The following is a 12,261-nucleotide window of genomic DNA, read 5'->3' as shown; positions in this document are numbered from 1 at the left end:
ATTGGATATGTATAGACTTCACCAAGGCAGCTCCTCATATACTTGAACAAAGGAATTTTTCAAACACCTCTAGGTAAGAAATTGATGTTTTATAACTATCACATAATCGTAAAAGTTATTTTATTAGTAATGTAAAGTGGTGCATTTGACAGTATTACTATTACGTACATAAGGTTTTTCTTCGTTTTCTATATGGCTAATTGGTGGCTTCATTTTGAAAAAAGTGCGAAGGCTCTCAAAATAATAGTAGTAGAAGTTTTGAGACAAGCAACTACTTCCTCTAACTACAAGAGAGAATAGAGTTGTTTTCCAATAATTCATTAAAGCAAAGGAATAGGTTATAGGTAAGGCATTGGATCGGCTTCTCTAGATGCATTAAAACATGAAGTTGAGATTATGAAATATGAAGCATGTGGTGCACCAGATCAAGGAAGGCAACTTTTGTCCAATTAACTTGGACAACATTTATGATGAAGATGACCCACTTCTACTTAAATTAGAATAAAGAGAGACAGGTAGAAGAGGATAGCGAGGAAGTCAAGGTGCATGACCCATCATTACGCACAAACCGGCAAAAGAGTCATGCAATTGTTTTAGAGAGAATGCTACTAAAGATATGACCCGAGAAAGGAGTATGTTGGGGACATCATGCGCACTCACGCCACCCCCTACGCACGTACACCAGAAGGAGGGCCCCACCGTCGATCTGGATCGATGACAACGTCCAGGGAGGGCCTCCTACCTAAAAGACGAAGTTTTGATTCAAAAGAATGGGCCCGTTAGTCAAGAAAAGCCCATCATGGGATCTCATGATCGTGGCTCACTAGTCAGATTGATTTCATATTTTAGGTTTTGCTTATTAATGTTATTTAGAACATCATAGATGCTTTAGATTTCTTTGATTAGTTTTTATTTTGGTTTACTTCATTGCCAAGTAATAGGTTGCGCACATGGCGCGAGTTTTAGGGTATAGGGTTTTCTTATAAATAGGCACCCCTTGTAGCCTTTTTTTAATTGATTGAAGATTAATAAAAATTCTGCGTTTTCCTACTCTCTGAGTTGTGAAGCCTAATTGGGTGCGAAGCCCTCCCTTCGTCGAAGGGTTAACTACCGTGATGCGAAGCCACATCTATCCCAATTTACCCCCATCCATCGCCATCTCTACTACCTATCTTCTACCATCCCTTCTTCTCATCTCACCCCATCATTTACACTTCGAATCAATCATCTATTACAGCAATTCTCCTCCCCACAGCAAAATTTCAAAATCTGGCCCTACAGGAGGGCTGAAACTTCGGCGAAGCACCACGCACAAACCATACATCGGATCAAGTTAAGATTTGGGGGTTTTGGAGTCCATCACTGGCCGATCAAGGCCAGTGGGCCCCACACACGTGCAGCCGAGATCACACGCATGTGCGTCTGGGCCATCGTTGTTGTCCACGCGTGCGGTACTTCTCTGGTTCATCTCTCTCCTCTCTTTCACTCCGCTTTCACCCAAAATCCCTAAACCTAACCCTAAATTACTCAAATCTCCAATTTTATGCCCCTTTTCTCACCATAGGGTTCCTTGATTTGAAATTGGTGAATCCCTTGGATTAGGGACTGATTACTATGCATGTGTGGATGATTATTTCTTATTTTTTAGTATCGTTTGGTTCATAATTTTTATCGATCCAGCCCTATCATGTGTAGGCTTGGACCCGCATAGATTCCCCTTAATTGAATGTTTGGACTTTCATGTGGGATATGGAATTTGTGTAATTGTTTCTGAACTAACATGATCTTAAGCCTGAAATCTCGTATATCATATTTAATTTTCATGTCCTGCATCAGAGTAGCAGCAAAACTAAGACAGATATTGTGGTGGTGGTGATGATGATGCACATGGTCCTAGTTCTGGTCTTGCTCGACATACAAGGGTATAATGGTCCACACAGCTTGACGCTAATGAGCATCGACAAAGCAGAGGATGTCGAACTTGTGAGCATAGTGATTCACAATACTACTAGCCAGGAGAAGAGCATCATGGGGAGGCCAATACCAGTGGCACTGGAGGAGATGAGGCACTATTAGGATATCAGATAGCTTATGGATATGGATATGACCATGGATAGTTTATGGAGGCTATTGGAGCACTTTCTTGTTGGACTACTCCTGGATATGATCCACATGGAGCAAGATATGGGGATATAGATATCCATATCCATAATCGAACCATTCGTTGTTACAGTCTCTGCAATAGTAGTAGTACCACTACAATTATGCCAATGCCTATGGGTCTACATCTGGCACTGGTGACTATTCTTATTCAAATTCCACACAGCAAATGCCCAGTGGCGGTGATGATCATTATCAGTCATCCTCAAATTTCATTGACATGGTCCTTTCCTATGCTTATCATGGATATGTAGCACTCGTTCCACAGTTGAAGCCAGATGATGACGACGTTAAGGTTCAACAGGTGCAGGCAGCACGATTTTCTTTTTAATAGGGACATTACTAGTGACTAGTTTTTTTATATTTATTTTTGTCCTTTAACATCAATTCATCACTTGTGACTTATGAGTTCACTTTATAATTCATGCATTAACACATTATGGACAACTATATTATAGTTGTTTGTGGTAGTAGTTATATAAATATATAATTGCATCATTATTAGTGTCATGCTCATATAATCTTATTTACATTAAATCATTGATATTAAAAATTAAGAAAATTAAATATAGGAATATTGAAGTCAATCAAAGCCTCTTGTGGTGACTCCAAGGCTGGCAAAAGCAAAGAGGAGAAATATCTGGCTAGTAGAGGTTTCCAATCAGTCAGTGCAGCCCATCTAAAGGATGGAAATTCAGACACCTTGGAAGTTCCATTCTGGTGGAAGGTGGAGACTAGACCCTTGTCTCCTGACGACATCCCTCAGCCAAGCCAACGCCATTTCCAACCTTGTTCATTGCCAACTTCTCTCTATATTAGGATGAATATACATTCTCGAGTGTATTCAGTAAAGCCAAAGAGGTGAGAGAGGTCATTATTCCAAAATGGAAAGTGTCTTCCACAAGCCATAGTTTCATCTTTGTTCGCTTGTACTCAAAGGAATCAGTTGCTCGTGCCATATCCCTCCCATCTCTCCGGTTATACTAGTTTGAGGATTACAATCCAAAAAGGCCCATTCAAGTCCAAAGAAGGTCTCTCATGACTTGAAGAAGAATATGTGAGACCCCAAAGCTTCTCCCATCCCAAAAAAATAAAAAAATAAAAAATAAAAAATAAATAATCAGTTCCAGGCAGCACTGCCCTGCCTTCCCAGTGTGGTCCATTCAAAAATGTGGTGGCAAGTTCCACCTATGTTGGTTCCCCTATTACGCCCAATGTCCCAGTCCCCAACAAGTTGTTTGGCCCCCATATTCGAAAGATAGTAGGTATAGTTCACTAGTGGATGAATCGGCGGTAGTGTTTTAATGGAGCTTAGCAGTGACCTCTCTATTTGTATTGTGGAGAGTTGCAATCTCCAAGTTGGTCATTTTGCCCTCGATCCCTTGGGAGAGGATGAACTCATCATCAACCTTCAACTAGATGACAACCTCAAGTCCTTAACTTCATCCATGCGGTTGAGGCCTCGTACAAAGATAGGCCGGTGATTTCCCTCTGCAGATGGGCGGATTTCTCCTCTTTTGGCTCCATTGACTCTTAGTTTCTCCTCCAAGGCATCCCAATTGAACTATGGAATTGCGACTTCATAATGGGTGTTGGCTCCTGTGTTGGAAAAGTTCTCCTTTTCAATCTCCTTTTCAATTCGGCGATGTAGTCGGACTAGAAGCTCCATTCAGCTTGAGGAGGCAAAGACTAAACCCCATTCCCTCCAAGATCCCAGTTTCGATGGGGCAACTTTGATATTTTTGTTCGGCTAGCGGAGCCTAGCAAAGGCATTCATGGCAGCACCTAGTAAAGGCATTCATGGCGGCTATAGTGTCTCAAATGGGGGAAGAGGGACATCACAGTGGTCCGTGGTGGCGCACCTTTCGTTGGAGATGACAGAGCACAGTAATCTCGGTACTCCCGCAAAGCTCCAGTTTCAACGCAGGAAGACTTCAGCAAACACATGTCCCCCACCCGCATACATTGCCCTTACCTCGACCCGCCTATCTAGATCCTCGCACATTCACATCCTTCCCTCATATGCCTCCCCCTCCCTCACGCGCACACTGTCCTCACATGCCCCCTTCCCCCACATGCTTCTCTTTCTTTGATTCATCTAGACCATCCCCCGGATGTGCCCCATCGCCTATCATTGTACCTCCCCAACCACGTGGTCAATCATCTCTCTAGAGGCCAAGCAATAATGTTCGTTTATTGTATCCCTCCATGTACCAGGCACGTGGTGACCCTATTGGCCATCAATAGGCCCTTGAAACAGGCCCTTCTACTCCTATGGCAACACTCATTCGTGGGTCATCGTCTATTAATTCTTTCATGATGACTCCTACTACCAGAAGAGAAGAAACAACACCCTAGTCAGAGAAGCGCCTGTCTTGAGACCAGATGGCAATCTGAGCTTCTCCCACATTGATGATAACATCCTCTTTGAAGACGCGTGCCTTGCAGTCTTCAGCTCCCCTGGCAGATGACATTGTTAGCCTTTACAATGCCGATTTTAGGGCCAAAGAGGCTCTGCTCTCTAGGACACGTGTGCTGAGATCTCTCCTCAAGGTGCTAAGTTTCGACACCTGCATACGCGTCCCGTTGATGTTTGCTCCTTTGATGGATGATGACGAGAACCATTATGAGGCTGACACACCTGGCAACCCTCAGTCGTCCAATCACACGTGTGGATAATCTCCATAGTTGTTCAATATAGTCGAGGCCCTATTCGTTCTCGACTCTGACGACAAGCAAAGTGATGAGATCAGCTCCGACGTCAGCATGGACTCGTAGCCACTCTCGGCTCTCTTACAAGCCATGTATCTTTGGTCCCCATGATGCCGCCACTCTAGCATTTATTATGGAACCTCTAAAGAAGACACAAGAGGAGCGTGTCCCTGCCTCATATAATCAAGCCTTCCACTGTTGACACTTGATTAGTTCAACCTCCTTTTTTCTCAGGCAAACGCCTCTCCCCTAGATGCATGGTAGCTCCTTTATTTCTCCTTAGTTAGACCCCCCCCCCCCCCTGCGGATTTGCTTCAGCCTACAAAAACCATCTGGTTGGCCCTAAAACACCCCCACCCAATACCCCTCTTCAGTTTACTTCCCTCAAACAAAATGCATTTTCCTGTTTCGCCTTAACCAACTATCCCTCCCATCTTACCCCTTCTTTGTACGCTAAGGGCCTGTTTGGATTCGCGTATTAGGCGGGATTGTATGGTATTAGAGGGTTTAATTTGACATTTACGATGTTTAGTTTAGAGTGGAGATGCATGGAAAACCATGCGTGCGGAACCAAAAAAAAAAACGCAGCCATTGTGATGTATCGTCAGACGTCTCGACTGCCATCTGTACAGCCTATTCAATGCATTGTATTTTCGCCAGTTTTCATGCCTATCTCTTCCAAAAATGAGTTCCTCTCTCTGAGAAAAAAGAAAACAGCTGAAACTCAAATAATTTTTCTTCTTCTCCTTCAAATCTCTTCTTCCCATCTCTGGCTGGTGAATAGAGGATCGGATTCTGTCCTTTTTCTTCTTCAAATCCAACAACAAGAAGAAGAAGAAAGCGTGTCTCTTTTGTTGTTCTTATCCTTTTGCTATATAGGTTTTTGAAATCAGTTGATGTTTTTTCTTTCTTTTCTGATATCTCAGTTTTAGAAGGAAAAAAAAAAAAAAAAAGTACAAGAAATAGGGAACGGCTGAGATTGAACATTCTCTTTTAGGTTTTTTTATTTGTTGTACTACTTGTTCTGATCTTTGATCTTAAAAAGAGTATCTGAAAATCAGATTCAAATGGGTTTTTCTCCTTCTTCTTCATGTTCTTTCTGTCTTCTTTGATCTCTTTTGCACTCTTTCTTTTAATGGTTTTTGGTTTTCAGAGTTCAATTCCATCACCAACATTCCTTACATTCTCAGCTTTGATTTTATCCACATTTGCGATCTTCACTTCCACAAAGAAGAAAGATATTCCAGAAGCAAATTCATCGAAAGCTGAGATTTTTTTAACACATGACGGGCTAAAAACTTAGCCAGAAAAGAAGGTTGATCTGAAAATTCAGCTAGAAAATGAGGCCGGATTGATTGCACAATACACAGGCCTAATACGTCGTATCCAAACATTGATCTGTACAAGAAATTGTATACTTGCCTGAACAATACCTCCTATCCAAACATTGATTAATGGCATGTTGATTTGGATGTATTCTGAAAACCATCCAACGTATACATGAACAGTACCCAAATACAATACAATACACCCTAATACGCAAATCCAAACAGGCCCTAACATTCAGCCCATCTCTCATGACCTAATTCCCTCTTCTCATATCTCCATCCTCCATTCCCTTTCCCCTCCAACCCCACCCTTTGCTTATCCCTCCCCCTTCTCCCATCCTTAATCGGCCCTTGGTGCCCATCCCCCTCCCTCCCCAGGATTTTGGTGTCTCTTCCTTCCAAGGAAATTCCTTTCAATTTGACCCCTTGCCCCTTGGGCAACTGGAGATCTCCTCTCTCCAAGCTCAAGCAGTGGCCTCTTTTGCTACAGAGTTTTCCCCGTCCCTGTTTAACTTTGTCAGTTCCCCTCCCAGCCAAATTTCCACCAAGTGCTTTTAAGATGCAAGGATCTCCAATGGATTAAAGATGCCCTCATAGTGTTTAGGAAATTAGTTGGGCTCTCATTCGGGAACAATGACAATGACCACGTATCCCTCTTTCAATTCATAGAAACCAAAGACGCCTTGGCAGCTCATGAGGCAAAAAAATCTCAGAAGTCTCCTAAAGGATGGAGAGAGTTTGTTAGTCTCGAACCCCCCATCAATTACAAGTCTAGTTTGACTTCCCAAAGCTCGAAGAAAATTTTTAAGGCTGCTCTGGTGTCCTCTTCAGCCTGCTTCCCTCAAACAAAGCGCCTTCTCTTCCTCTTCTGCCTTAACTCACTATCCCTCCCATCTTACCCCTTCTTTGTATGCTAACATTCAACCCATCTCTCACAAGCTAATTCCCTCCTCTCATGTCTCTCTCCCCTTTCCCTTCCAACGCCATCTCTCATGGCCTAATTCATAGGGCTGCTCTGGCATCCCAATGAAGAAACTCTGCTAAAACGTTCAAGGTTTGAGTGGTAGGAATAACAATGCTCATATTAGAAAGATGAAAAATATAGTCATTGCCCTCCAAGAAATGAAGCTCCAACCCGTCAATCGTGCAGTCTTGGACTCTAGTTCGGGATCTACTCATACAGAACGTCTTTTCCTTAACGTGACTAGGGCCATGGGTGGCATCCTAGTGGCTTGGGACTCCAAAGCCTGGATTAAAGAGGACTTCCTGATTGGTTCCTTCTTAGTCTCTATAGTCCTCACATGTCCTTCCTCTAGGTTTTAAATGGATCTTCTCAACGATCTATGGGCCTTGTAAAGCCGCCTCGAGCCAGCTTCTCTAGGTTGATCTAAACGCAATTCGTAACAAATGGTCTCTTCCTTGGTGCCTTGGTGGCAACTTTAACTTCATTTGTTTTTCTTTCAAAAAATCAAATGGTAGTTGCCTCATAGCATGAAATCCTTTTCTGATTGAGTTGGTTATAAATATATGGTGGATCTTCCTCTTTTGGACGTAAAATTCACCTGGTCTAATGGCCAAAATCCCCTAATCCTTTATTGCCTCAACAAATTCCTTGTCTCGCCTGACTAGTTGCGTGTCTACCTGAAGGTTTCCCAACGTGGATTCCCTTGTCCCATATCTAATCATTGCCCTATCATCTTGGACTCTATAGAGAAAAGTTGGGATCCTAGGCCTTTCACGTTTGAATTATCATGGCTTGAACAAGATGGTTTTTTCGTTAGTAACCAGTGATCCTTGTTTTCTATTTTAGGTGAATCAAGCCTCGTCCTTAACCAAAAGACAAACTATCAAATTTGCTCTTATCAATTAGAAGAACTCTTCCCTCGATGGCATCAAGGTGGAAATCAGCATGCTTCTCCGATATTCATCTTTGGATGCTAAAGAAGAGTCAGGTCCACACTTTAATGTAGATAGGGATTTAAGATCTACCTTGCATAAGGATTACTCGAGGAAAGTCAAGCACGAAGAAATCAAGTGGAGATGACGCTCGAGTGCTCTGTGGCTCAAAGAAGGTGATAAAAATACGCATTTCTTCCACAACATTGTCAGTGCCAAAGCCTAAAATAACAAGTAGTGTTTTCATTGATGGTTCTAAGGTTGAGGACAAACAGCAAGTTTGTAACCACATCATTTCTTTCTCTAGTAAATTGCTTTCCTCTAATGGTTGGTACCGGCCTAATTTGGACAATCTTTCTATCCCCCAGATCTCTGTCGAGGAAGCCAACGCCCTTGAATCACTCCTTCGAAGAGGAGATTAAGGATGTGGTGTTCTCCCTTGGTAGAGACAAGAATCTTGGTCTGAACACGTTTCCGTTCGCTTTCTTCCAAGTCTTCTAAGAAGTGATTACAAATGACTAAATCAATTTCATCTCTAAGTTATTTTCTTTTGGTTGATTGCCTAGAGTTATAGGAGCTTTTTTCATTACCCTTATACCGAAAATCGATGGAGCAACTCATCTCAAGGATTTTCGCCCTATTAGGTGGTATTGTTTGTTAGCTTGATATCGAAAAAGCCCTCGATCAAGTCAACTAGGATTATATCGACTATATGTTGGATCGTCGAGGGTTTGGGTTGACATGGCGTAGTTGGATCAGGACTTGGATTTCCTCTGCTCGTTTCTCTGTTGATGTAGGACCAATGCCCAAACTAGCATAATATGTAATAGAAACCAAATAACAGTTGTAATAAGAAAATCAAGATCTAAACATGCCAACTAATCACAAATTATAGAAAATTCAGCAGTCATAACTCATAACTACAAGAAATAAAATATCACATGCCCACAATGATGATTTGTAAGAATTCAACACTAGACCCATGGAAGTTGGAACTTCCATATAGCATAGGGATCATCCACACGCAATGCAAATTCAATTGAATCAATTAGGATTTAAAAGTATAGATCTATAGTTGGGGTTTGATTAAAAAAAAAGTTTAGGGTTTGTAGAAACTTGAGAAATAGGGTTTTGAAGGCTAAGGTTGTAGAAGATTAGGGAAATCTATGGTTTTGGGTGAGATTAAGGTTTCTAAAAGAGGGAAATAAATTGGAGGTTTAGGGTTTAGTATGAGGGGATAAGGGAGAGGTTGATGGGGAGAAGGGGGAGGTCCCTACGGCAGGCCATACAGTTAGTCTGTACGATACGACCGTACATGCTATACAGACAGGTGGTCCGTACCCTAGGGTTGTCCGAGTTGGGTGGCTTGATGCTCAGGTAGTTAGGGTTTGTGTAGCGATGGGAGAAGAAGAAAGGCTTTGAGGAGAAGTTAGTTTTCAAGAAGAGTAAGACTGGAGAAGACGAAATCAACAACTAGAACAAGAAATAAGAATAATGTCACATTGGATTCACTCAAAAACACGGAAGGCTTCACAAACCCAATCCTCCATTCATAAGAGAGAGCTCAAAGAGAGTTTTTCTTTTCAAAGAGAAATTGCAATGTTCATTAACCCCAAGGGGTTCATACACCCAAGCTTATAGAGCGACGAAGGGTATTTTTTACAAAAGTACCCTTAATGAAAGGAACTTTTGCAAAAAAAGGCGCTTTCAAAGTTAAAAATGGCCCTACTTAGCCCTTTCTTGCATAAAATCAAATAAAACCCAAAATAAACTAAATCCTAATAAAGTAAAATAAAACTAAGATATCTACATCCTAAAGTGGCCATGATCGAGGCAGGCCACAATTAAAAGTAGTCAAACGGCCTGATACGCACGATCCAACAGTCCGATCGATGTGTGCACTCGATCCAACGGTCCAGAACTCCACGATACAAACCCATGTACATCTTCCCAGTATGGGGTCTTCAAATATGCACAAACCATGCATGTGGGGTCTTCTACGATAGCTAGGGATATGATCTAGACCCCGTAAGCCCCATGTAACACTCGTCTAGCCACAAAGAAGGTTGTGTCGCTATCATCCTCCTCTAGTAAACTCTGAATAGTCGGATGTTCTCGTCATCTATCCTAGTTAATGGCTCCCCCAAAGGCGCCTTAATTCCTCATGTGGCCTCGAGCAAGATGACTTGTTGTACCCCTTTTCTTTTTGTCATTGATGTTAAAGGCCTCCATAGAATGAGTGGTAAAGGTGTGTCAGCTGGTCTCTTTAGTGGTTTTGAGATCGCGCACTCGAGGCCCTCTATTTCCCATATCCAGTTTGTGGATAATATGTTGCTCTTTTGTGACGCTTCTTTGGTTGCTATCAAAAATCTCCACATAATGTTCGTTATTTTGAGGCCATTTCAGGCCTCAAGGTGAATCTTTTTGAAAGTGAGATACTAGGCATTAATCTCTCTCAACTCCCGAGGGCCTTGCCTAGTTGGTGGAGGTTTTCGCATGTAAGGCCAGTTCCTTTCTTTTCACTTGTCTTGGCTTGCCTCTCTATATAGGAAAATCAGCCAATTACCTCTAGGAGGTTGTCACTGAATGTGTCGAGAGAAAGCTTTTGACGTAGAAATGGCGTTACCTATCCCTTGAGGGTCACCTCACCCTTAAAGCATCCTATCCAACCTTCCCTCTTACTTCCCCTCTTTCATTTGGGCAAATGGAGCCCCTCCGAAAATCCCGCCCTCGTCTGGATCGTAGCAAGGGAAGGATCATCTCCAAAGACAGACCATTTGCAATGTTGGGGTCTAATCTTGCCTAACATTTGTTCTCTCTGCCAAGAGGATGTGGAATATATCAACCACCTCTCCATTCATTCTTTTTTTGCCTGCGAAGTCTTGTCTATCATCATTGACTGCTTGCACATCTCCTGGTTGATGCCCCAAGAAGCTCATGATCTCCTCTTCTCTGGCATACAGGCAGTGGAGGGTAGTATCAATTTGCTTAGGGTTCTACCCTATCTTTTAGTTGTATAAATGAGCTAGTTTTTGGTTTTAATTTTGGTCTTTTGCCTTTCTCTCTCTTTTCTTCTTTTTTTTTTTTTTTTTTTGGTTTTTTCCTTTTTGCCGTTTCTTTTGTTTTGTTTTGTTTTTATTGTTTTTTGTTTCCCCTTTTCTATGTGTCTTTTGCTTTATTTTTGTTCTAGCCTTATGGTGTTTTAATAATATTTTTGTCATCTTCCAAACAAACAAAAAATTAGCAGGCAGCCTGAGACAACATTCTTACCCAAGAATGGCCTACTACAACATCATAAGCATGTTCAAAACAAGAAAAGAATACATATTTGGAATCTTCTCATGTTTTCCGGTTTTAAATATTTTCCATTTTTTTGTTAAAAAATATCGACTATTAATGCCCATTGGCCCATAATGGCCAGTATGGGGCATTAACATTACAGTCTCATGGCCGGCCATTACACGAGCTATTACTGTTATTGAATAACATAATGTAAACAGAAGGCAGAGTGGAAAAAAAAAAGAATCTGATATTATGTATTCAGATTTTCAAAAAAACGTACAGATAAAATATCAGTTAAATTTCAGGCATTGATGCGATCCAACAAAAAAAAAAAAAACCAAAAAAAAAAAAAAAAAAAAAAAAATAAAAAAAAAAAAAAAAAAAAAGAAAAAAAAAACAAAAAAAAAAAAAAAAAAAAAAAAAAAAAAAAAAAAAAAAAAAAAAAAAAAAAAAAAAAAAAAAAAACAAAACCAAAAACAAAAAACAAAACAAAACAAAAAAAAAACAAAAAACAAAAAATACAGCAAGCATCTAACGATTAGTTAGTAAGAAAAAGGCAATATTCAGTGCACGCAGAAAAGGAATACAAGAGATCCTGCATAACCATAGCTTCTTAATGTATTCATGTAAAAGCATAACCTGGTACAGATATGTCAGCAATGTCATCAAGAGCTTTACATACAGGTGTCGCAGTTCCTTCTTCACATAATGCATCATAGGCAGCGAAAAAGGAAGTCACAGATTTCCTTCAATAGCAAAGGTGAATGAATCAGAAGAAAGCAATGTGAACTGATAGGCAAACTTTTGTCAAGAACCATCTCTCATCTACTAACAGAAAAGCAAACTTGCACATTCTCAGTAAAGAAATTAACAGGAAATAAAA

The 12,261-nt window shown here is 41.0% G+C and overlaps 1 protein-coding gene across 4 annotated transcripts in view; it reads right to left on the bottom strand.

Annotated features, from left to right (window-relative positions):
• Positions 1-12,261, bottom strand: part of LOC131251416 (tRNA ligase 1) — a 180,241-nt gene that overhangs the window by 130,187 nt on the left and 37,793 nt on the right. For all 4 annotated transcript variants that reach the window (XM_058252098.1, XM_058252099.1, XM_058252101.1 and 1 more), the window contains one exon: positions 12,018-12,124. In XM_058252098.1, the coding sequence (XP_058108081.1) occupies positions 12,018-12,124 (107 nt within the window). The remainder of the gene's footprint in view (positions 1-12,017; positions 12,125-12,261) is intronic.

The sequence above is a fragment of the Magnolia sinica genome, chromosome 7 (genome assembly GCF_029962835.1).
Source record: "Magnolia sinica isolate HGM2019 chromosome 7, MsV1, whole genome shotgun sequence".
NCBI lineage: Eukaryota > Viridiplantae > Streptophyta > Magnoliopsida > Magnoliales > Magnoliaceae > Magnolia > Magnolia sinica.
This window is presented reverse-complemented; position numbering and strand designations above follow the sequence as displayed.